The sequence below is a fragment of the Coptis chinensis genome, chromosome 4, assembly GCF_015680905.1.
Source record: "Coptis chinensis isolate HL-2020 chromosome 4, ASM1568090v1, whole genome shotgun sequence".
In the NCBI taxonomy this organism is placed as follows: Eukaryota; Viridiplantae; Streptophyta; class Magnoliopsida; order Ranunculales; family Ranunculaceae; genus Coptis; species Coptis chinensis.
The window spans coordinates 52,841,533-52,868,974 of NC_141459.1; the positions used below are offsets into that span (position 1 = coordinate 52,841,533).

Consider the following 27,442-nt stretch of genomic DNA (forward strand, 5'->3'; position numbering starts at 1 on the left):
ATGTGCATCTCCTTTGCGATCTTATTCTGATCCTCAGGTGGTTAGAGGCCTAGAGTCATACATATTTTGCGATCATTCCTTATCCTCCCATATTATTATAACTCGCCTATCTCATCCAATACAGAAAGCAGGGAACGGTGGTTAGTTGCCTTTTCTACAGTAAATAAACTGCTACTCTACACTCCTGTTGCCACAGGCGTGTTATTTCGCTCGGTGTACTAATATAGTGGACTTTTGGCACGAGCAGAGTGATTTGGCACTCTATGCAGTGGTGCAATTATGTATTCTCTGGTTTACTGTCACAGCATCTCCTCTTCTATTCCTATTGCGCAAACCTTTGAACCATCCTTTATATATCGACGTGAAACTATTTCTCTAAATATAATTGGAGATGCTCTTATTACTTAACAGTTAACACTATAGTTTACTCTAGCCTAAGGAAAAAGGAATGCCGCTAAGCTGGAACAAATTGTACCAATATTTTACAGCTCATGAATATGTTCAAACCTTACAATGATCTTAATAAGATTAGAATTTCATGACTGCTCACTGGCGATCGGTCTGTTGTAGAACAGTGATTTCTTTAACCACTTGTGCCTTATCTGCCTCAAATTGTTCATCCTCTGTGAAACAGGGAAGCCGAATGAAATTTGACCCTGCAATGCTACTATAAAATCTACAAAGTACAGAAAAGAAAGTGTTTTAAACCTTTCTCTGTCTTAAAGTCCGCAAAAAACCGGAGGAGTTTGCTTCTATTTGCAATAAGTATGCTAACAATCTCAGGAGGCTTGCTTTGATTGGCAGCAAATAACTGTCAAAGAAATTGGCAATTGAACAAGTAGCAAGGCATCCAATTAGTAAAAACAAAAAATTAGATATAACGAAAGAGACCAAATGAAATACCTTAAACACATGAAACGCTTCCAATTGGATGTTCTTGCTTGATTCCTGCAAATGACATATGGAAGTGATTGTCAAAGAGTGCTTTTCTTATACCAGTCAATATCTTTTTTTGATCAGAATACCAGTCAATATCATGTAGACAAATAGATACATCAAAAACGAGTAATAAGAAATATAACTCCAATAACCCAACAGATGAAGCTATATAAATTAGCAATTTGATTTCGTGGACATGCTTTGATGACAGAATAGGAAATGAAGAAGTGAAAACAAGAAGCAAAGCTCGCTTTTCATTTCTTTTGGGAAGACGACATTTTGAACAGATGGAATGCCTTTCAAGTCTAACTCTAAAGAGACTGAAACATAACACCAAAGAAAAAGGAAGTATTTACCCTGAGAAGATTCATTAGGATCCTCAAGTTATCTTTTGAGCTCACATACCGCATCATAACCCCAGAATTGGAACGATCTAGCAACATGTCACCCAAAAGCTGGAAAAATAACGAGTAGAAAAATATTGTAACGGACTCATGTTCAATGTGCGGACCTGTAGAGCAATTATATTCTATAAAAATATGTACACAATCATTATATTACAACCACCCCTAGTAATAATGTTCGTAGAAGCAGCAGCTGCAGTATTAGTAATACACCAGTACTAGACTACTAGTCGTAATGTTAAAAATAGTATTTTACAATTATTATTGATTTTATTAGTAGGATTCGCATTATTACTCCGAACTCTGAGAGACCTCAAGTATGGCCGTAAGAGACAATGCTCAAACAACAGAATCTTCGACAGTCTCATTGTTTTATAGGTGGCAGTCACCAACTTCCCACATCCTAGATACTTAATTACAAACTACATTGGATGATAAGAAAAACTCAGTAGTCACATATTCTTCTTTTTTAAAAAAAATAACATTTATCATTGGGACCTGTGTAATTTAACTTAAAACCTGTGTAATTTAAAAGTGTTTGTAATTTTCTGTGTACACTGGATTGTATACTGAAAGAGATCCAATATAATGAGTGATAGCAGGTACTAGCTCGCTTAGTTGGTAACACTTTTGGGTGATGATGCTAAAGGTCTGGAATTCAAACCCACCAGCATTACGAGTTACTGGTCTCATTAAAAGACAGGCTTGCCTCGTAAAAACTTGTGTCCAATTTTGAAGTTTTATATAAAGGTCCACAAATTTACAATTTCATAACATTCGGTATGATAGACTTCTTCGAAAGATCTGATTTTTTGTGAGCATGTTCTCCACAATGAGAGATCATATCCACCAATGTGGGCATATCAGTCCACATTTTCTTGGATGTGTACACAATTTGGGCATAAGAAAATGTGGCTCTATATAAATAGAAGAGTAATAGGCAGTTAGTCAAAGGTGTAATAAAACCTACAGTCAAGACAATGATCCATATTACTGTCTCTCTCTTTGATACAAATAAGCTTTCTTCATGTAACCAATGACTGAATGATTGTGGTTGTACGAATGACTGACCGATTGTGGTTATACGAATGACTAAATTAGAATAATGAAAAATATAACCTACCTTGATAGCTTGTCGTCTTGTAATGTAATTGGGAGATTCCAACAGCATTGAGTTAAATTCAGCAAAGAACTGTAAGCAATGTTCAAATTCTATTGTCATTTAATACTTAACAGTACTTAGTCAAGAGCAAAATATCCAAATTTGGAACTCAAATAAATTTATGCCAACACTATAGCTGTAAACTAAACAAACTCCTTTGGTTGTTCGTGTTCTACCTATTTACCCTATTATGCCCATACGTCCAAGCTTTACAAGAGAAAATCAGTCTTTTCAACTAATTAGTATAATTGTTTATAAAAAAAAAAAAAAAAAACTAAAGAGTATAATTTAACAATAGGAACATATGTTTCATTGTTCCCTACTCTTCCTTTAAAATGTAAAGGGTTCTACTGTTCTAACTGTAAGAGCTAATGTCATCCTGTTATCAACAAATGAGTTTTTGAAAAAATGGAACTATTTTTTTTTTATTTTTTTTTTTTTTTTTTTTGTAATTTGGCCACTAAACCAGTAAAATTAAATCAGATAAGATGTGAAGGAAAGAATCACACCACACCCCATTGAAGGAGCACATTACATCAAGTAACAACTTGGCATAGCACTTCTTATTTTAACAATATACTGCAAAATCTAACTAGAGCTGACAAAATAACTGATACCCGACCCTATAAAAACTATCAGGTTCCACTTTAAACCGCAAAGGGCTATGGCTCGTATACTAGACTCAACTGAAGCAGAGTCTGTATTCAGGTCTTTCCTTTCATATGCCTTACTTTTTTGTCTTTTGTATACTTACGTTTATTTCACAGTTTTCTATTCTTAGCATTTTACTAGGGATGCGGTTCCACAGACTCTGAACTCAAGTTTGACTCAACTTGGGATACCTCGGATAAGTTTCATCCAACGGTTCCAATCAACCAACTTAAAACCAATGAAAAGCCTACCACTAACGACGTCACTTATGTCGATAGGAGAGTGAAGTAAAGAGGCTAGGCTAAGCACTGGAGTTGGGGCTTCGGGTTTACCTTTTAAGCCCGGGTCTGCCCAAATTTAGGAAGGACTATCCCGGCCAGACATGAAAATTGGAGTAGTGCGACATTAAGAAGACATGATTGGGCTGGCTCTAAATCAAACCGATGCAAGTTACTCGCGGAAGCAGGAACTAAGATGGACACAAATTAAGAATAAGACTCACTAGTTTTTAATTCAATGCACAATAAACATTAGATTACTTGTGAGGCAGAAAGCCTTATTTATTTATACTAATGACGTGGTTTCCAAAATCGAAAAGGAAGTCAACAAGCAAATGACAATTAACATCAACCATATGCAAAAAAGGAATAAACAAACTAAAGTAAAATAAATAAATACAAAAACAATCAAACTGTTAAACAAACGTAACTAGCTTAGGCAGAATACCACAACCTCCAAGTAGAGAATATATGTAGAGTGAAAGAGTGAGAAGAATTCTTGTTGATAGGAGGAGGATTGCCTATATATAGAATTAGGTAACCTCCTCTACAAGATATTAAATCATACAAGAATGGAAACTCTTGAGGAGGTGCCTCCTTTCTAGAATACTCTTTAGCAGTAAAGCCTAATACAACCTCCTTTCAATGTTTGGCCAATGGCAGGCAACCACATGAAGCCCACGCCTGCCGTACCACTCCCCCTTAGATGTCCACCATTTGCAGTAGATGTCTTGTCTAAATTCTTGGCATGTGCATTCATAGCTGGAGCACGAGACATTCTCAATTTTGATGCATCGGATAATAATTTGGAAGTGTTCCACTTTGATTCTCATCATTATTCTGTAACGGATTAACCTACATGAACAAGGCATCCTTAAGGAACTTTCTTACCGCCCTTTAAAGGTTACACATCAAAATGGCAATCCACAAAGCAAGTAGTAAACACATCTCCGGTCATTGGATCTGTTAGAGTTCTTGTAAGTCGTCCTCTTTTCTCTCTCAACTTTCTTCTTGATTAGCTATAATAAAATTTCACTTGGTATCATAGTGTCAAATTAAAAACTGATCCTTTCCTTTCCTTCTTCTTCTTTTCATCTTTTCTGAATCTACAAGTTTGCTAATTTGATTGGAGTTTAGGGAAACCCTAAATTTCGTTTTTTTTGTAACCCTATTCTACAGTTTCAGTGATCGATCAGTCTTTGTTTGAAGGTTTGGCCCGAGTATTGGAGTTATTTTGTTTTATTGTTGCGAGCGTCTATTGCTTATACACCTTCTGTTTCCAAAGATGCATTTGTTGCTTTTGTTTCAAATGGTCGTGGTGGCTCTGTTAGAGGTGGTCGAGGTCGTGGTGGTCATAGTGCTCCTCGTGGTGGACAAGGAGGTCATGGACCTCATCCAGATTGGCTTTGTGATTATTGTGGAAATATTGGTCATACTGAGCCGTTTTGTTACAAAAAGAATGGTTATCATCATGCTTCTGAAGAGCCGAGTTCTAATAATTCTCAATCTGCTTCTACTCAGGATGATGTGCTCAGTCAAATTTTGCACAAACTCAATCACTTCACTCCTGGTAGTTCTTCTATGGCAACTTTGGCTGCTTCAGGTAATAATGCATGTGTAGCATCACCATCCCCTGCTTGGGTTATTGATTCTAGTGCTAGTACACATATGTCTGGTATACCATCTGTCTTCTCTAATTTTGTGGCTTCTAAGTCTATTGTTCATTTGGCTGATGGTTCGACTCGCACTGTTTATGGTTCTGGCACTATTCATCCCTGTCATTCTCTTTCTTTGTCTAATGGTTTGCTTGTTCCTGATTTTCCTACGAATTTACTATCCATTAGTCAACTGACCAAATCCCTCCAGTGTTCAGTAACTTTTACCTCTTCTGGCTATGTTTTTCAAGATCTCAAGACGATGACGGTGATTGGTTTGGGGCATGAAAAAAATGGTTTATATTTTCTTGATGGTGATCCACCCCCTTCTGTCCTTAGTGCTTCCGTCTCTCCTTTACAGTGGCATTCTCGCTTAGGTCATCCTTCATTGGCAAAGCTTCGTCAAGTTATGCCTCAGTTGAGTCCTGTGTCTGTTTTAGAATATGAGGCTTGTCAACTTGGCAAACATCAACGTAGTTCTTTTCCTAGTCGAGTGGAATGTCATAGTCTAAGTCCTTTTGATTTGGTTCATACTAATATTTGGGGACCATGTAGAGTCAAAAGTGTGTCTGGTTTTCTTTATTTTGTCATTTTTGTGGATGATTGTACTCGGATGACATGGTTATTTTTAATGAAAGATCGTTCTGGTTTGCCCAATATTTATACTATTTTTTATACTCAGATTTCTACTCAGTTTGGTAAGCTTATTAAAGTTTTGCGTTCAGACAATGCATTGGAATATGTCCAATCCTTTATGGAAATTTTTTGTGTCAACCATGGCATTATTCATCAAACTACATGTCCTCATACCTCGCAACAAAATGGTGTTGTTGAACGCAAACACAAACATTTATTAGATGTCACTCGCACTTTCATGTTTCATATGGCTGTACCTAAATCTATTAGGCTGATGTTGTTCTGACTGCGACTTATCTTATTAATTATATGCCATCGTCAGATCGTCACAATCAAACCCCTTTTTCACTTTTGCATCTTGGATTGTCTTCTTTTAATCTTCCACCTCGTGTTTTCCGTTGTGTTGCTCTTGTTCATAATTTGAGTCCTGGTCGTGATAAGTTGTCCCCTCGGTCTTTTAAATGTATTTTTTTGGGTTATGGACAGATACAGAAAGGATATCAATGTTATAGTCCCGCTCTTCGTCGCTATTTTGTTAGTGCATATGTCACTTTTTTCGAGTCCACTTCCTTTTTCTCTCCCACAGGTCAGCAGTTAGACCCCGCTTTGATTTGTCTTGGACAGGATACATTAGTTCTACCACTAGTTCCAGTACTTCCTAATATTGATGATTCTTCCACCCTTGGTTCGTCTCCCACTAGTAGTGCTCCTTCCACTTCTTTGCCTTTATCTGATCTTATGTCTCCATCAGTCCATATGTCCTTACCTGATCCTTTACCACCACTTGATATTGTGTCCCCATCTGATTCTGTATCTCCATTAGACCATGTGTCCATACCTGATCCTTTACCACTACCTGATATTGTGTTGTCATCTGAGTCTGTTTCCATACCACCACCAATTCTGGTGCCCTCATCTGGCTCTAAGCCAAAACATGCTCGTAAGCCCCCACTTGCACCTAAGTCAAAACGTGTTCCTAAGCCCCCACCTGCACCTAAGTCATCACGTGTTTCTAAGCCACCACCTGCATCTCCATCACATGTTCCTAAGCCATCACGTGCCCCAGCACCATCTCATGCCACTGCGCCGCCACTTGATTCGTCTGAGGTTCCTTCTGGTTTTGCTGATAATGATCTACATATACCCATTGCCCAACATAAAGGTTACCATAGTTGTGCTAAATATCCTATTGCCAATTATGTTTCTTTTCATCGCATGTCTCATACTTTTAGCTGTTTTGTATCATCTTTGTCCTCTGTTTTTGCTCCTACTACCTATGCACAGGCCTTGGCCTCTCCTGCATGGAAGTTAGCTATGGATGAGTAAATGCGTGCCTTAGTCCATAATGGCACTTGGGAGCTTGCTTCTTTGCCTTCTGGCAAACATATTGTTGGTTGTCGATGGGTTTTCACAGTTAGGTATCAGCCTGATAGTTCTGTTGAGCGCTTGAAAGCGCATTTGGTTGCTAAAGGTTATACTCTGACGTATGGTGTGGATTATATGGAGACTTTTCTCTGACGGCTCGTTTAAATTATGTGGGAGTTCTTTTATCAATGGTTGTGACCCGCGTGATTGGACTTTATATCAGTTAGATGTGAATAATGCTTTCTTACATGGAGACTTACAAAAGGAAGTGTATATTGATCCGCCTTCAAGATATGTTGTGCAGGGTAAGTCAGGTATAGTGTGTCGATCGAGAAAAGCAATTTATGGCTTGAAACAGTCACCCCGGGCATGGTTTGATAAGTTCATCTCTGTTGCAATTGGTTATGGTTTTCAGCATTCTTCTTTTGATCACTCAGTGTTTATTCTTTGATATTCTACTGGTACTATTGTTCTTATTGTTTATGTTGATGATATTATTATTACTAGTGATGATTCTGGTGGTATTACAAATTTGAAGTCTTATTTAGCAAGACATTTTCATACAAAAGATTTAGGACTTCTTCGATATTTTCTTAGGATTGAAGTTGCTCGATCTAAGGATGGTATTTATTTGGCACAGCGGAAATATGTGACAGATTTGCTTTCAGAGACTAGCATGTTTGCTTCCCGACCAGTTGATACTCCTATGGATTCCATTGTGAAACTTGATAATGTACAGGGGAGATTTTTGATGATGTTGGTCAGTATATGAGAATGGTTGAAAAGCTTATTTATCTTATTGTTACTCATCCTGATATTACCTTTGTTGTTAGTGTGGTTAGTCGGTTCATGCATGTACCTCGCACGCCTCATTGGGAGGCAATTATTCGAGTTCGAAGATATTTGAAGGGTTCTCCAGGTCAAGGCCCTCTTGTCATGACGATCCACGTCTCGCTATTATTATTGGATACTCTAATCGTTGGGCTAGCAAATCGTCTTGATCGTCGTTCTACTTCTGGGTATTGTACATTTGTTGGTGGCAATCTTGTTACATGGCGTAGCAAAAAACAAAATGTTGTTGCCAGGTCCAGTGTTGAAGCTGAGTATAGAGCTATGGCTCATACAACTTGTGAGATGATGTAGGTTCATTCACTTCTTTCTGAGATGGGTATTGTTGTTCCTTCTCCTATGCAGATGTTTTGTGATAATCAAATTGCTATCTTTATTGCGAGCAAACCGGTATTTCATGAGCATACTAAGCATGTGGAGGTTGATTGTCACTTAATCAGGGACTTAGTTATGAGCAAAAGGATAGTTACTCCTTTCGTGCGCTCTAAAGACCAACTTGTGGATGCACTCACTACGCCGCTACTGCGTGCTTCATTTCATTCTTTGTGTCAAGCTAGGCATTTATGATCTCTATGCTCCAGCTTGAGAGGGGGGTTAGAGTTCTTGTAAGCCGTCACAGAAGGGACACGGAGCAAGCAAAAGCTGGCGAAGTGTCCCCTGCCGAGGGGGACCTTAATCCCGACAAACCGGATTTTTTTGGGCTTTCTATATTTTAAACAAACAATTTTCCTATATAAGAAAAAGTGTGAGGGGATAAAACCTAACTAAGCCGTCCTCTTTTCTCTCTCAACTTTCTTCTTGAATAGCTATAATAAAATTTCACTGGATCGATATTGAAGTACCGCTAATCAAAACCAGCATAAATTCCTAATCTATGTTTTTTTTTCGTATGAGTGTGTGTAGTGGGTTTGGTGGCATTAGAATTGAATTGCACAACCAAACTTGCGAAATTGGATCAATGTTTAACACATTATTCTCTATAGTTTCTACTTAGTGGTTGTGGTATTCTCTCTGAGTTAGTTACATTTAACACGTTATAAACATGAAGACTCTAGTGACTATCATCTACTAAGTATGATATTTTTTTTTCATCTTATCATCTACTTCATGGAAGCAATGTTACTTGAATGATGTCAAACCTTACTAAACTTGACTTTAAAGCTCTTTCGATTAGTGGTGATAATTAATTACCATGACTATTAGAAGCTAAGATCCTTACAGTCTAAAAAGGTTGATTGAAGTGGAAACAAGTAGTCCCAGGAGGACAAGGCCACAACCCTTATGGTCCTGCGTCATTAAAGCAATGATGAGTTAAAGAATGAGTACTTATCAGAGAAAGACTAAACAGGTCTTTCGGAATTCCTAAACGATAGGTAGGCACACCAAAGATAGTCGATCTCCAAAGTGGGAGATCGTTGGATTTTTAAGTCTCCCATACACACAATCATTTTGTAAAACCTAGATATGCGAGTTTCCATAGAACACTAGAGATAAGAGAATCAATCCAATAATATATATGTACAATCTTTTGATTAAGGTGTAACTGGTTTATATTTAGCAGCTGTAGTGTGTAGCTACATAAGAGGCTAGTTTCCCTAACTCTAGGATTCTATGAGGAAAGGAATCTTAGCGTAGGCAACAAGGAAGGGGAGTCCCATTCCATACCATATGCTACTATTTTCCTATCACGAGCTAAGGGTTAGTGTTAGTGAAAATGGGTTGTAAAAACCCTACAGTGGTATCAGAGCTATTAGAATACTCATGGATTTATACATAAGCACATGACTTAAAAACAATATCATAACTTTATTTACCTTATGATTGTTGCACCAATGATAATAAAACACCTCCAACATAATACTAGGGGATTGCACCTCTCTTCTCCATTAGCCAATAGATGGGTTGCTCACAACTATATGTTAAAAATGTGGAATGTGGACTACCCCTATTATTTATAAGAAAACCCTAAAGTTTACTACTCATCACAGCTACCCTAGGCTAGTTGTCCACATTTCTCTAATATGGATTACATTATATCCATGGGTCCACCCAACTCATAACCTTACACTCGGACAATGGGCCAAATATAGCATCACTTTAATAAGACCTTTAAACTTTTATTCTCTAATTCCTTAACTAATATCAACCAATCAGTTTATTAAACACGCAATACTATCGGGCCACATGAAAATTCCAACAATTTCCCACTTAGCCAAAGAGGGAACCTTGTGATTATTTATTTTTTGGAAAACAATACTTGTAAGAGACATATATTGGCATCCAATATATATGCAACACGTGCAATGTCATTGATCATTTTACTTGAGACCAACCTATTAGATCATTACCACCGGTCATATGAAGAGACATGAGTTATCAATAATTACAAATTGACCATCAATACATGCATGGAACATTAATAGCCATCAATGGAAATGACATCTAATTCAATAGCTACCAATGGAGAACCAAAGGTCATCCAAAATAGCTATAAAGGACAAAGGTGGTTACAATAAAGGAGTATAATTCATCTAAACATCTTCTCCCATTCTATCTCCCAACTCCATCTCTATGAACTACGTTTGGTTTAATTCAAGTTCATTTCGAGAGAACTTGATACGAAGGCAGCTCTACATAACGGAGTGCAGCTATATACTTCTTACAATTCGTGTTTTCTATGTAATATACTAGTATTTGCCCGTGCCATACGGGCAGACCGGATATATCGCCGGCGTCCTAACGTGCATCCGCCTCCATGCGCGACTGATATACGCGCGCTTCCCGGCACCCCCGGCGCATCCACCCCCGTGATAAAGACGGATACACTTCGCCTTCGGCCCGAGCGATCCGCCTCTCGCCCCGTCGACCGACCGGATATGCGGCGCGCCCCGACTCCCAGATCCGCCCATGCGACGACGATATACGCGCGGTGGTGCCCCACGCACATCCACCCCCAAGATGCGGCACGTACGCGGCGAGATCCATCCATACTACTAAAGTTCAGCCCAAAAACAATCCACACTTTTTTTGTGTGGGGTGGGTAAGGTGAGAATTTTTTTTAAACTCACCCCAAAAAACGTGTTAACTCACCCCAGGAAAACAATCTAGTGGCTATGGTGAGGGGGTGGCACGACCAAATATCACCTTATGAGGTGGAAATTCTGTGTTGCATGGGTACGGGACAGAGTGTCCGGTTTGGACACGGGTACGACGATTTGGACACGGCGAGATCTGAGAATTAGGGTCTGTTTTGCTTGTGTCCGGGTGTCCGTGTCCGTACCCGTACCCGTGTCCACAAGATTGCTTGTGTCCGTGTCCACAGGACACGGGTACGCGATACAGAGGAAATTAGGGCGTACCCATGCAACAGAGGGTGGAATTTATCGTCCCACTCCTCCCTTCTTTGTTATATAGATGTAATAAGAGTAAATAGTTTTACCTGGCGCCATCTGTGGGGATCGAACCCACGACTACGTTTACTCTTATTACATAGAAGACAACACAAATTGTAAGAAGTATATGGTTGTTCTATAGGCCTACGTATCTGGTTCTCTCGAAATGAACTCGAATCAAGCCAAACGTAGTTCATGGATATGGAGTTGGGAGATAAAATGGGAGAAGATGTATAGATGAATTCTACTCCCTTAGCTTTTTAACCACCTTTATCTTTTACAACTATTTTGGATAACTTTTGGTGCTCCATTGGTAGGTATTAAATGAGATGTCCTTTCTATTGATATTGATAACTATTAATGTTTCACGCATGTAATGTTCAATGTGTAACTATTGATAACTCACGTCTCTTCATATGATCAGTAGTAATGATCCAATAATAGACTGGTCCCAAATAAAATGAGTAATGACATTGCACGTGTCGCATATATATTGGATGCGAATGTCTCTTACAACACTCATAATAGCACCTTTTAAAGATTGAGTGGCCACTCTCTTAATTTTGAATATACCCTTATGGAGATTAAAGAGAATGTGTCCTTGACCTACATCTCTGAATAACCCACTACCTCAAAAGGTCTCGGATCTCTTGTGTACCAACATGAAATACTTAGTCCTCTAAAGATACCTTAGGACTTCATTGACACCCATGCTCATGTCCCCTTCCAGGATATTGTTTGTATCTTCCTAGCATGCCAACTACAAAATTGGCATTTGGTCTAATACATACAGGAGCATATTCCTTGACACCAATCCTTTGCTTCTCAAAATCATTTTGAAGGTAAATGTCTCCTTTGAACACAGGAACCTCACCCAAGTTACAACTAGCCATGTTGCACCTCTCAAGTACCTTTTCAATGTAAGCCCTCTGAGACAAACCCAAACATCCAGTGAATCTATATGATTCTTGAAACCCAAAACATACTGAGCAAGTTTCATGTCCTTTATATCAAAATTCATATATTGGAAATGGTGGTGTCTTGCAGCATATGCAGGTTGGTGCTAGCTAGAAGTATGTCATTGTCAAACAACACCAAAAACACAATTTGATTTCCACTCACCTTGAAATATATGCAGCTAGTATCATTATCATTATCAATTTCCTTGAAGCCAAAATTGGTGACCATGTTGTCAATCTTGACATACCACTGTTGAGAAGCTTTCACACCATAGATCGATCTCTTTAACTTGCAGAGGAGACTTCCAATCTGATGAGGCTCAAAACCTTCTAGTTTCTTCACTTATATTTCTTTCCAAAACTCACCATTCCAGGAAAGTTGTTGTTTCACGTCCATCTTACGCAAGTCTATAAGTGCCAAAATAACCTTGAGAGCGTCCTACTTGGAGACTCAGGAAAAGTCTCTTTGAAGTCTATCCTTTCCCTTTGCTTCAAACCCTTGGCAACTAGTCTCGCCTTAAAACTTTCAACTCTGTTTTCTGAGTCCCTACTGGATTTTTTAATGTCAACAGTTTCACATGTTTTATAAAGCCGACTGGTTATTGTTTGTTTGGAGATTAGTTAATAAAGGCTTAAGGTTGTGTTCAATTCTCTTAAGCACCTCCATTCCCACAAATGCATTTCAGAGAACACTTTAATCCTAACTCCTAACTCCTTACTCCTTAAGACCATAATTTGGTCCTTAAAAGCTCTACTAATTAAGAACAAATTGCATTTTGACAAAAAAAGAGAGCGAAGGGCTTCAAAACTAACAAAAACAATGCAAGCTAATTATGATGTAAGAGTGTAGAGGATGATTACAATTGCGGAATGTTGTTTGTCGTCACGATGGGGTTGTTGATTAAACTGAGTATGACTGTCAGGTTGTGAGCTGAACTCTTCCTCGTTACCAAGACTAGCTCTTGAAGGATCTCTTTTATTCTGCTCCCTCATTTCTCTTATCTTTGAAAAGTCCATTGAGTAATCTAGCAAGTTCCCCTTCTGATCCCAGTCATTGCTACTAACCCTTAGCTCTTGATAGGAAAATATTGGGTATTGGATATGGAGTGGGACTCCCCTTCCGTATATCCTACACTAAGATTCTCTTCCTATCATGGATTACTAATATTTGGGGAAACTAGCTACACACTACAACTGTTAAATATAGACTAGAACACATCAATCCAAATATTGTACATCTACATTCTACACTGATGGATTAATTTTCTTATTCTCTAATATTCTATAGACACACCTGGTAACTACAACCTGAACCCTCTTCTTCAAATTATCTAAAGTGAGAGTCCTACCCAAAATTAAAGCCCAAGAAAGAACGGTAATATTGGTAATGTTTTGTTACATTTTCAAACAATATTGATGACCAAATAGTATATGAAATACCTTATTATTGAACATGCGTGCAATGCACACATTTATGACATAATTTTGGATCTACATCAGTTTTTGATGAAAATGGTACCTGGTGGAAATGATTTTACGGGATATTTCAAACTATATTAGCCAGTAACATCAGATAGAAAAAAATAGTAAAAAAAACATAATAATTAAAAAACACCCAATATGCACGTCTATCAGCCAATGATAACATGTCAGAAACTTAAATTGACATGACTACCAATGGCACAGGATATATGTATATAATCAACACACAAGAATGACATCAGCAAGTAAACTGTACTGAACAAGCATGATGTCGTGCAAATGGATCCTAGCCTTGCTCGAAGTGTATCAATGGTAGATTAATTTGTAGAGTACAGTTTCAGAGGTAAATAAAAGGCATGTGAAAGATTGAAAGTAAAAGAATAAAGTGAACCAGAGATACAGCTAGGACTGGTCTAAGAGAATCTTAACGACCATGACTGAGCCTAGCTCATGAACAAATAGAACTGCAAAGAAAATGAGTACACCAAATTGTAACACTCACCCATTCATAGTTTTTAGAAAGAAACTCCGCTACAGTGGATTTATGCCTAGTTAAAAGCTCCTGCAGGAAAAAGAGAGAACATAAGAAACCATGCCAAGTTAGACAAAAAAGAAGATAAACAGAAATATCTCAAACTTCCTAATTGAGTTCTGTAAACCATAATAACACACAGTTGAAGTCTTGAAGATATTATAATTTATATGGCCATAGTATTAGTTTAATACAGGAAATATCTATGCACTTTCTCTTTTTCCCTAGGTTACATGGACACGCCATATTTTAAAAAAAAATGTGTCAGATACGTGTCCGTGTCCGTGTCGGACACATATTGTATTTAATTTACCTCAAATTTCTGATTTACCATCTAATTTAATAAATTTATCATTATTAAAAAAATAATTAATTATTCCTATCCGTGTCCCCGTGTCGATCTTCAACTGCTCGCCGTATCCGACACCCCGTATCCGTGTCGGACACTGACACGCATGCCCATGTCAATGTAACCTAGCTTTTTCCTTTTCGTTTTTTTTTTCCGGTGGGAGAGGAGAGGGGTGTATTCAAATGTCATAACAAATGCACTTAACAGATAACACAATGCTATGGGACAAAAGCAAACAAAAAAAAACGGAAACCTTATACAAATGCAACACCTTGAATATGATTAATGTAGATTAACAATTGGCGGAAGCAACAATTAATTAAAATCCACACTTTATAGAAAATATTCGAGAACCCTAAAGGTTGTTCTTTTATTTCTAATCTCTCATAAACTTTTAAACATCAACTCTAACCCTAAACTGAATTACAAGCCCTTATTTATACCTAGGGTTTTCTCTGCTAACCAAAGAAAATCATTACGATGACCTTAGCAACAAAAAATTAAAATAAAACAAAACAAATAAAATAAAGGGGACACCTATCACATGCACCCGTGGCTTGGCCAAGACTACATGGAAACATCAATGATGCATAGAAGATATAAAGATATTACATGGATCTACGCAAATTTTATCTAGGAAAACTCAATCCAAATATGTTACTTAGATCGGAACCAGATGACTCCAAGAAAACAAAAACTAAGAAGTTGACCCTAACTCTAATAAAACTTAGTTTTTCCTTAGATTAAGAGTCCACTTAAAATCGAACTGGACTGTTAATCAGACCTTTACATGAGGACACGCTTTACACTACCGCCAAGATCAAATTCTCTGCAAGGAGAGAAGAGTGAGGTATAACGCCCACTTGATGTGACTAATGTTGTCACCCTGTTTCCAAACATTTTCATCAATAAGCCCCTACAACTCCACTAAATGTAATAAACGTAATTTTTTTGATAGTTAGAACTCCTATTCCCTATTCCCTTAGATCCCCCATCCCCAGTGTAGGAGAGGATCGAACCCAAGACCTTGGATCCTACCTCCCAACTCTTGACCAGTAGGCCATTGGACACCTTCATAATTTTGAACGCTATAATTGTTTCTTGATAAACAGTGCTTTACTTAGAAGAGCCATGCACTGAGAGGAAAAGAGTAGCTAGATTGGCGTGTTCCCCAACTTCAGGAAGTGTCAACACCCCAAGACCTTGGATCCTACCTCCCAACTCTTGACCAGTAGGCCATTGGACACCTTCATAATTTTGAACGCTATAATTGTTTCTTGATAAACAGTGCTTTACTTAGAAGAGCCATGCACTGAGAGGAAAAGAGTAGCTAGATTGGCGTGTTCCCCAACTTCAGGAAGTGTCAACACATGTTACACAGGTGTATCAACGTGCAGATGCATCAAAGGCGTTAAGACATGAATTTCAGAATTCAGGGGATAAAAGCTGGGCTTCAATATGGTGTTTTTCTTGCAATGACTTCCAAATAAAACAGGCCACACGCAGTGGTTTTTGGAAAACTTAACGGAATTGATATGGGAAGTTAATCAGGTAATTATCTATGCTAAAATCAGAGTGACATAGCCATTCTCTTAGAGTCTAAAAGTATTATTATGATGAAGATTCAAAGCAAACTATTAGGACAATGAAGATTAAAGGTGCATTATGCAGGCAGGGTCACCAATGAACATATATTTTTTAATTGTGTGAGTGCATGTCAGGATAGATATTTGGATTTGTGTATAGATGTGTATATGTGCGAGTGTGCGACTAATGTGAGCACAAGATTATGTGGGTAGATATCTGTATATTTGTGTCTATGGATAATTAATTAAACATGAATTCCATCAAAGATAATACATGACAGATGCAGGACATCTAAGTATAGGGAAAATCTGATACTTTATTCAACCTAAATTATTTTTCCCAAGGCCTAAATAACATATATTCTGATAATCAGCTTAATTATCAACTCTACAATATCAAGTCAAGTTCTATTTCAGTTACATATGATCAGGTCTTGCAGATCTTCAAAAGTAAAATGTCGAGATCAATCAATGATCGTCATACTAACTAAATTCGACATGATAAAGCCCAAGGAGAAGGAAGTACATTTTATGAATGATCATGTATCATCAATTTTATGCAGCAAACAGAACCTTAAAAGTTGCCGAGACATCTGACGCAATGTCAAAATTCGGAAATTGTATATAATCAAAAAACTTCTTCATGTTCTCTGACTCCAAAACATACCTGTGAAACAAACCACAGAACACTAAATGAATACAAAAGCTTAAAATATCTAAATCAAAAACAAATTAAACAAGGCCAATCAGCAAATAAGTATGTGAAAGACGATGGAGGGCACAGTATAACAGTACAAAAATAACCAGGATAATTGGTTCATTACAAGTCAATATGTATGAAGTGATTATGTTACTAGTTTAGATAACAAGTGATTTACTTACAAATAAATAGTTTATTAACTAATAAATAAATAAATAAATAAAATAAAAAAATAAAAAAACTCTCAAAACTAATGAAGTATCACAAAGAACTTTTTACTAACAAGTAAAATGATTTACAAACCAAAATTGACTTATTTTTAACAAGTATCACAAAAAGAACATTTTACTAAACAAGCATTTACCGTCAATATATACTCTTAAAATGGTTTATAGCCTCCAATGACTGGAAAAGGAGGTTCAAAGTTTAAAACCAGTAAGCTCTATTTAAACACCTATAGGAAAGAAAAACTCAATGTAGGAGGTAACTTTGTTTTTTTCATGTATTCACGTCAAACAAAGGATCGCATTTGATGCGTCGTCGAGATCAGTTTTGGCTCTCAAGTTTTCATCTAATGGATGGTCATGAGACATTTGTCTTGTCATGGCTCAAAAACTTTAATTATTTGCTCGAGTGTTTCCCTGGCAAGTCATAGTCACGGTCCCACATGAAATAATGGCTTCAAGGAGCTGATCCAACTAATTGAATCCATTTAATGCCATGTAACCGTCAATTCTAACCCCAAAAAAAAAGTGAGTGGTAATGACTCAGATGGTGTGGCATTTAGTAAAACTTTTTATTATATCCACATAGGTTTAAGTTACCTTGCAATACTTTGATGTCGAATGCATTCCCTCAGCATGCCACCATAATGTAATGCCATGTCTGGGTTTTCATACCTAATAAGCAGAAGGATAAGCAATCTAAATTGGATTCAATTACAACAATTACAAATTACAGCATACAACCCATACAAGTTAAAAGTATAACAAGTTCCAAGCAAGGCATTATACACTAGAATTTAGTATAATACTTTCTTTGATTGCTCTTGCTTTTTCCGTAATAACAATATATATTCAAATCTAAACTTTAAGAAAAATCTCCTGTGTGCATGATTAAACGGTTCTTGTCTGATGTGATCATATTCCAGTTTGTTTAACACAAAAGAAGCACTATAAGAAAATTGAGCAGAAGCGCAAAAGATCAAAAACACTAATCAAATCGGTCAAAACTTAATAATTAAGTATATCTAACATTTACGATTTACATAATTAAAAGCTCATTCGATGATAAATTAATTAAAGGGGATGGATACCACATTCACTAGAGCCACATTAGAGTCACATTGTGCACACATTCAAGTAAAATGTGGACTTAAAAATTGAATTAAGGGCTGTTTTTCTGTGATCTCCCCACCATGGAGAACATGCCCACAAAAATTCAGCTCTTAGAAAGAAGTCTAACCTTATCAAAAGTTGTTATGAAATCGGAAAATTCTGGACCGTTAAGATAAAAGTTCAAAATTGAACACTAATTTTTACAAAATTCGACATATCCAAATACGATGATTTTTTGTGAGAATTATCTTCAGTGTGGTTAAATCTTATCCACAAAAAATCAGGCCTTAATTCATTTTTGTATGTCGAAATTATGGACACAATGTAGCATAATGAATGCGGCTCTATCCCTCCCCTTAAATAAAATAGGCTGCATCTTACTCCAATAACAGAATATCCATAAGATCTTTGTTTGCTTCCAAGTAATCAGAAGCAATCAAACGTGACTGAACTTGTTGATGTTGCAAATTTGCAGCCACTTGAGTCGCATCTTTGCGGGCCTAGGAAATAAAAACATAATTATGGCTAGCTTCAATACAGATAACAAGCTTTACAAGATACTTATAACACAGATTACGACATTCACATTTGGATCATATGATCATATCTGAGTAAGAATCTGATGCAAATAATATGAAATCACTATTGAAAAAATATTTTATCTAACTACTATATCATATATACCTCGAGATTCAATCTTGGAAGACAAACAATTATTAGACGTAATGTGTTCTCGCTAAAGAATTCTTGAGTCAACTGTGCGCAAGCTTCTGAAACTGGCTCTGCTTCACTACTGCCGTAAAGAATACACTTTAACTCCCGTAGGTATTTACTTAATTCAGACATCTGAAAATTTTCATACGATAATGCACATAGATCAATTTCTATAGTTCAAATAATAATTGAAAGGAAATAATCAAAGAATTAGAACCAAATGCATTAATAAGCAAACTATATAAAACAATAAAGAATACAAAATACAAAAATATTATTGAGATGGATTGATACAAATATCCAAATGTATGGGTATGACCCTTAGTTACAGGATCCTTGTATACAAGGTGCCGCACCAGCTCCGGAACCTCGATTCTGCGCTCCCTACTAAGATCCTCCTTGGAACCTCGCTCAAAATTGGTTTTATTTCCGTATGATATAGCTCATTACTGAATATTCACTTATTTAAGATAACTTTTTTTCATTTACATAAAAAAAATTAGATAATGAATAAAAACTGATGTATGTGACATTTCATAGCAGTATAAATTTGGATTTCTCTGTTTTAATTATAAGAAATCTAACAATCTACTCACTAGTTTTACTACAAAAGGTGTAAAAAAACATATAGAAATCTTCCTAGGAAGGATATAGAACTCGTATCAACAGTGAACTCCATTTCATATTTGTCATGCTTCCAACAACATATTCTATGGTAACTTTCTTTATTTTTTTTACACATATTAGATGCTCCTTAGCTGCTCCCTATCCTGTCTTTTTTAAAACACCCGTTTCCCCGCATCCGCTCCCGATCCCGCACCCACACTCGCTCCCGCTCTGTGCAACTAAGGTACGACCACAGAGAACTGAATTTTCTCACATGCGCAAAACATACATATAAAAGATCAATTCAAGTTCTTTTTCTTTTGTTTTGGATCAGCAAAATCAGGATTTATTTTAATCAAGAAAAAGCTATTACACAAAGGATGAGATATCCTACAAATACAATAAACAAAAAGAAAAACTAAAAGACATAAAAGATCATTCCATGAAAGACACGCCTCCAACTCCTACTATACCCGACACAGAACAAACTCAACGGACAACAAAATAAGAGGTCTCTCCACAAAACATCTCCAACTCAGAACATGAATGATTCCCCCATCTACACACAAAATGCTCAAACATGATGTCTTGTGTCTCCTCATGCACCTTAGACCAGAAAAATAAAAAACCCTTTTATGACCATAATAACCTCCTCCAAAGTCCCAACTCTCTCAAAGTGTCTTTTGTTTCGCTTCAGTCATATTCTCCACAAGATGACAACGGGAACCATAATCCAAATTCTCCTCTCCTATCTTGAGTGAACAGATAAATTCCAAGAGGTTAGCAACAGCTTCACCAATCCCGGGTCTGTAATGAACCACTGACATCCTCCATACCCTCCAAGATACAGAACACAAAATAAGGGTATAGTTAACATATATGCCATCAGACAAACATAAATTTGAATTTTCCCAATAACAAAGCCATGTGTGGCATTATCTTCATATGATTTATTAGTAGAAAATGGGGGATTATCTTCATATGATTTATTAGTAGAAAATGGTGAATCCGTTTGTGTGATCTTCGATTGTCCACCTCTTACCAAAGTGGTAATTTCTTAGGCAATGAAAGTGACAGAAAGTCCTTGAACACCTCATCTCCTTGGGATATATCACCCTTGTCATTCAAAGGAGTGCCGAAGATAGTGGTTAGACTTCTCCTAAAAACACAATGAACAAAATGTACAAATAGGACACTTCCAAAACTAATTAACACATAAAACAAATACAAACTATTCTGGAAGTCTGGACTGAGTTGAATCAGTCATGTTGACTGAGTCATACTGAGTTGAATCAGTCATGTTGACTTGGCCAACCCAAGTTGACTGAGTCATACTGAGTTGACTCTGTCAAAGCTGTCAGATGTGTTACATCATCGTGTCATGTGCATCATAAGCCTTCCTCATGAAACAATACTTAAAAGACATGGAGAGCACAATACCCAACTCTGATTTTTTTTATCCTTTTTCGTCTGTCCTTCAAGCCCTTATCCACCCACAAGGAAACCAGAACTTGTCTCTATATACCAACCATACCATAATGGACTAGGTATGGAGTTAGCACTACGAAATTCCACACCCAAATTGACATCAGTATGTCTCAACAATTCACCAATCTTCATCCCAAGTTCCTTTGCTGTCCCATGAATTGGCTCAACCTCACGACTTACTAATTTTATACATCTCGTGTCTTGTTTCATTCACAGATCAAGTCTTGCTGCTCCATCCTTTATGTTGAAGTCGTATCTTATAACCGACACCCATGTTTACAAGTGCGTTAGTAGGTCTTCCATTGATACATGCATCCGTATGCATCAAGTCCTTAGTGAACTTGGTTGTGGTTTTGGTCTCTTAATTCATGTTGTGAAAGGCGCTACTTCATGAAGTATTTGCAGGTTTTTTCCAAAGGTCGCTCAAAGCAGAACTTGGTAAACCTCGCGCCTGACAACATAGCTATTCAGTAATGATTTATAGAAATCAATGACACTGATTTTGTACTCCTCACACAGATTTCCTCATTAAGAACCGAGTGAGTGTTCTCATCTCTTAACCTTTACCACGACTCGACATGTTTGGCCTGTTATTGCTTGACAGTTCTCCCTTGTACTCCATCAAAATCTATATGGAGTAGGTTCCATAAGATCTCATTTAGTGCTTCCTATCAATGCGCTCATTTCAAAATTCCTAACCTTGTGAAAAGTTATTATCTACCTATAAATTATGCGACCCTCGTTTGATCTATGACCAAGTTAAAGTTGTGTTATAAAAAATTCAGCCCTTGATTCATCTTGCATTGTATAATATATTAATATATAATATAATATAAAGTATAGTGTGTCTAATGTCTGACTGTATGTGTATAGAAACACTAATAAACTAGAAATCACAGCTTAACATATCAGAATCAAACAAATATTCATATGAATTATGAAACCAAACCTTTTCATCTCGTTTCCATTCTTTCGGAAATGAATTAAGATCAACAAATTTGAGAAGCTCACGAGTTAAACGAACAATCTCAGTAGGAGTTTTAGGCTTAGACTTAAATAATCCTTTCATTTTTCAGTTTCCAATAAATAAATAAATAATTTATTAATCTTAATATTAGTATATAAGATCTATCTTAAGCTATAAAGGTTTGAGAAGTAAAGGGAAAGGATTTGAGTTGCTGTTGCTAGTGCACCTAAATTTTGTAGAAAGTGGTTTGGCCATAAATAAATGTGATTGGTTTTGATTTGTTTGTTATTTCAGTGGGGAAGAGAATGAGTTTGAGTTTTGCCAAAAAAAAAAAAGTTTGTTAAGTTAGATATGTTTGTGTTTATTGGGTTACGGAATCTTCAAGCCCATGGATCTTTTTTTAGATTCTGTTGGCGGTTTTGTCAGTTCGGAACTTTTACAGAACTAGCGATTTTGAAAGGTAAAGGTATATGGAAATAGATTATCAATCTTTAAACCATAATCTCATTCTTCAAACACAACACATTATATATTATTGAATCTGAAGAGTGAGCAATGTAAACTTAACTTTTTTTCTTCATAATGATATTCATAACATTGGCTTATATATGTGCTCTCCAATCTTTTTTCTTTTACTTCAAACTGATGTCATGTGTCCTTCCGTATTTTTGACAAATGTGGAGGTTTTAGACCAATTAACTCTAAAATAAAATTATGGATGATATTATCCAACTGTCATTTGTTTGGTTTGCAAGAATATATTATTTCAGTGATTTTTTGTGCTCTTTTTTATTAGGTGAAGTACCTCTACTTCATAAATTTGTAGGCATGTTTTGGTAGATAAACCTGTCATTCAATATTTCAATCACAAAATCAAAGTACTTGATTCATAAAAAATATTTTGCCCCATGAGACTAAACAAAGACTGAAGAGGGTATCGATGTACATATGAAGATGGTACATTGTTATCACTGATTGAAGAAAGAACTGAAAATCTAAATCAAAAACACTTTTGAGAAAATAATTTACGAACTAAAAGGAATGTCTACTGCAAACAACTATCTTAAAAGAACTCCAACAAAACAATGATGCTATCCATCCTCACCATTTCCACCTAAAATTATCTATTTCTAAATGCAAATTTACTTTCACATGCAATTTTTCTCAGTTTCAGCCATTGTCTTCCATCCTCGGGTCTTCCACCTGCAAGTAAACTTGATGTTAAACTCATCTACTGCCTTAAACTCAACACATGTACATAATACATCTTGGTTCTGGCATGGTATGCAGAAAATTCATAATAAGATCAAAGAAAACTTCGATCCGCAAATAGGAGATGGCAATAATATCAACATGTGGACGGACTCTTGGATTCCGTGTATGCATAAAGGGAGAGTACCTAACTCTACTATACCAAACCAGTCTTACAAATGTGTGTCAGAACTCATTAATCACCACACCAGAACCTGGAACATCAACCTTCTCAATCAACTATTTGATCACCCAACCAGCCTCAACATACAACATATATACCTACCTAGATCACAACTAGAAGACAAACTTCATTGGTCTCTCACAAAGAAAGGTGCGCACTCAGTCAAGTCTATGTATCACCTATTGAGTTCTCACAATACAGAATCAATCATCCCAACAACCAATCTAGCCTTCTGGAATAACACCCACTGCCCAAGAGAATCTCTTTTTGCTTGGAAATGTTATCATGAAATTCTACCAACTAGGGAACACCTAGCTCAAATTATGCATATAAATGACAAATCTTGTTTACTATGTGGAATGCCTATAGAGTCTGTACATCATATATTGTTAGTTTGCCATTTCACTAGGAGAATATGGGCTACTATCCCCTGGAGTGTCAGATTATCTCAATTTGAGCACTTGCAGGTTAAACAGTGGATAGACTTGTGGTTTAATCCACCTTCTAAGTGGCCCATAAATAAAAAAATTTGGACAAAATTCTGTTTGTACTTGTCTTTGGAAAATTTGGTTGGAAAGATGCTCTCTGTCTTTCATGAAAAAAAAGAAGACCTAATTTGTTCAAAATTTCACAGCTTGTTAAATATTTCTTTGATGCTACCGAGAACCGAGAACTTGCGGGAAACACAACTGAACCACAAGAAGGAAATGCACCGGAGTCCCACCGCTATTAATCATGTCAAGTTAAACGTTGGCCTCATTACATACAAGGGAAAGACTCATGCTATGGGTTTGTTCTAAGGGACTCTAATGGATGTTTTTGGGGTGCGGGGATCGAACATGGCAGAGATAGCAATCCGAGAAGAAGCGAGAATCGCGAGAGGAGTGCTCCAAGGCATTAAATGGAGCTTAAAGTTCAAAGTGCGAGAACTTGGAAGTGGAAACCGACTCCCAAAGTGTCGGCATCTTTTTGGAGAAGAAGAATGCAAATATATCATGGTCTTCTCAACTACTACTTTTGATGCTTTAGATCTGTTAACTGCTGTAAATAGCTATTGTACAAAATGGGTAAGCAGATCTGGAAATAAGGTTGCTCCACAGGCTTGCGAGGCGGGGTAGATCTCATCCCGTGTTCACGAGAATGGATTCAAAACCCACCCCTTGGTTATGTAACTACGAACTCGATACATTTCATGTAAATTTTGGTCCTTAATATATATATATATATATATATATATATATATATATATATATATATGATGATTATCAAAAAAAAAAAAGTGAGTGCATCTCACAAAAATTAAAAGTTGATTTGCTCCAGCCTATTATAAGTGTATTGTGATATTATTTTGTTGATGAACTAATTAAGTACTCAATGTTTTAAAACAAAATGTTCAAGCCTATTATTCAAGTGCATTCGGCTTTCAAATTTGTTTGGGAAATAATAAGACGTATAAATACATAATTTTTTATGTCCAAAGGCCCTGGAATTTGATTCCTCATTCACTGTATCCATTGCCAGTAGTGAAAATATATGAGACTCTGAGGCATTACACTAAAAAGTAAAAACACCATATAGTTAAAAATAGGGGTTAAAGTTTGAGTATAAAAAACAGCGTGCAAGTAATTCTTAAACTAAAACAGAAAGAAACAGGTGATCACACCTATTTGCAAATACTGCAGAATAATCCCTCGAGTTCCTTTGAACTCCTAAGCAAAAAGTCAAGTAACAAAGACCCTAGTAGGATACATTCTCCTTGCAAAGAACGTCTCACTCATGAATGTCATGCTAAGTTACTCACTCACCTTCAGCCACTGATCTCAATAACCTCATTTTCAAAAATTATGTCTATTTCTTGTTAGCTCTGTTGTAAGCAAACTCTTAATTTACAAACAACAACCATATCAATCAAGTGACAAAGTCTCCCAAAAAAAATTATAAAGATAAAAATCAACTACAATATCTCCAATATCTCAAAAATCAGTGAGAGCTCTTCAATTTTTAGAGAGAAATCGCGATTTTTTACTATTTTTTTCAACCGATCGTTCAAAACTATTTTGTTTGGTTTTTCATATATATAGGGTGAAAGGAGACAAAAGGGTTTTGGCTTTAGAGGAAGGAGATGATGGTTTCCATGAGAGAGGGGTCGGGTAGGTGAAGGGGGGATTGAAGTACAACAAATAAGATTTGTTGTATTTTAATGAACAAAATTGCACTCTACCTTCGTTTGAAGTTCAGAAAGCTGATCTAGCAGGAACTGCATCTGCAATAAATGTTAAATTGAAACAGTAAATTCTAGAAACACCTTAAAGAATATTTGGTTTAAATTCCTCTACACTTAAGGAGAAAAGAAATGAAGGTCCAGAGTCCAGACCAACTTAGCATCTGCTGCTTGTAGCAATAGAAAGGATAGCTCGTAGCTGGTTTCTAGACCGTGACAAACTAACTCGATGATCCTTTTAAGCGTTAAAATAAGCAGTGTGATGCAACAACAATCGTTAAATGACCAATGAGTTAGTCATAGTCCAGAAGACCTATTCCTTTTATGTCAACAAAAATTTCAGGGCCGTTGATTTTTTATGTCCATTTGAATTTAAGTAGGCTTGAACGCAGCACGTCTCAAATCAACATCTTATTCGGAAACACTGCTAATGGGTGAGTGCGGGAGCAGATAACCACAACTTAAATGCTGATGGCACACTTCAAGGCAACCAAGGAGGTTGGGCAACAGTAATAAGGGACGAACATGGGATTGTTATCGCGGCAGCACATGGGAAAGCATAGCACAATTCAATAGACTTAATTGAATTACAGGGACTGGAACAGGGGCTCAAGTTAGCAATGCAGAAATGGATAAGGAGAATCAACGCACAAACTGATTCAACCACTGTGGTCACGTACTTAAAGAGGAGAGAACATCAACCATGGCCGGCAAATCATCTAATGTACGAAATACAAGAGTTGATAGGGAAATTAGATGGTTTTTCAGTTTGCCACGTATATAGAGAGTCGAATAGACTAACTGATGCACTAGCAGCTACTATTCCCACAGTTAGTTACATAGAGATAATGCCCAGTTCTTTTTCTGAGGAGGTAAAAAAGATTATTTATGAAGATGTCACGGGCAAACAGTATGCAAGAATGTAACCAAGACTTACGATTATTTTCTAATAAAATAGGGGTAAAGGACCTCTCAAAAACCCTGCTTGCCTTTCAAAAAAGAAAAAAAAAATAGCAGTGATTTCCATCAATGTCATTGCAGAATTGCATTGGACTTCATAACTACCTTTCTCGAGAAGAGCAGCAAAACATAAAAGTGCCCTCGACTCCATAATGCTTTTGCAAATTGTCGAATTCCCTTTAGCTAAATGCCATAAGGCTCTTGCTGCCATCGCCTTCATCATAGTTTTAGTTGTAGGGTATTCGGATTCTCTCCCTTTAATACTATTCCCATACATAGAAGACATGCTTGACTGATGATTCTGGGTATGCTGGTTATTCTGCTTCACACTCCCACCATTGCTCTTCGCATTGTTCACATTATTCTGCTGTTGCTGCTGTTGTTGTGGTAGTGGTGGCCTCGAATTGGTCTTGGGTAACCACATTATATATGCATCTGGTTAATGTTGGTTTGATTCCCCATTGGGTGAGGAACCTGGTTTTCAATCACATCAGTCGACTTGGTCAAACGATTGCCAAATACTCAGCTTCACAATTGCTGGCAATGCCTAGAATAAGTATTTGATTGTCACTGTCTCTAAAGATAGTTCCCGTTCCACTGTTTCTAGTATTATGGAAGAACCATAATTCCCTATACATGGTCTTGTTTCAATGCTTAATCAGTTGCTTACCTTCAGATTCTTTGAAGTTGTCATGGTCGGTCTTACAAATGGTAAAGCAAACCCATGAGTTCATGTTGGTCCCATGTTTGAATTCGAGATGCTACAAATTGATTC

The 27,442-nt window shown here is 36.8% G+C and overlaps 1 protein-coding gene across 2 annotated transcripts; it reads right to left on the reverse strand.

Annotated features, from left to right (window-relative positions):
- Window positions 1-437: 437 nt before the first annotated feature.
- LOC147503939 (putative MO25-like protein At5g47540) lies at window positions 438-22,621 on the reverse strand. 2 transcript variants are annotated; one of them, XM_086557085.1, is made up of 11 exons: window positions 22,034-22,616; window positions 18,961-19,122; window positions 18,658-18,776; window positions 17,764-17,838; window positions 16,813-16,906; window positions 14,275-14,334; window positions 2,467-2,535; window positions 1,296-1,394; window positions 904-948; window positions 709-811; window positions 438-623 (listed from the first exon to the last, which is right to left on the reverse strand). In XM_086557085.1, exons 1-11 carry the CDS (start codon window positions 22,151-22,153, stop codon window positions 547-549), a joined length of 1,023 nt encoding a protein of 340 aa, XP_086413211.1. In that variant the 5' UTR covers window positions 22,154-22,616; the 3' UTR covers window positions 438-546. The 2 variants fall into 2 exon arrangements, with proteins under 2 accessions (XP_086413211.1, XP_086413213.1); XM_086557087.1 differs by lacking the exon at window positions 2,467-2,535 and having other exon boundaries at window positions 22,034-22,621.
- Between the last annotated feature and the right edge of the window lie 4,821 nt (window positions 22,622-27,442).

Bases quoted from the DNA above. Each gene is read 5' to 3' on its own strand.
- LOC147503939 (XM_086557085.1), bottom strand. From the start codon at position 22,153: ATGAAAGGATTATTTAAGTCTAAGCCTAAAACTCCTACTGAGATTGTT. The intron at 16,907-17,763 runs GTAACTTAAACC...TTTGTTTCACAG, and splicing joins CGACATCAAAGTATTGCAAG to GTATGTTTTGGAGTCAGAGA. The intron at 1,395-2,466 runs GTAGGTTATATT...TTATTTTTCCAG, and splicing joins CAAGACGACAAGCTATCAAG to CTTTTGGGTGACATGTTGCT.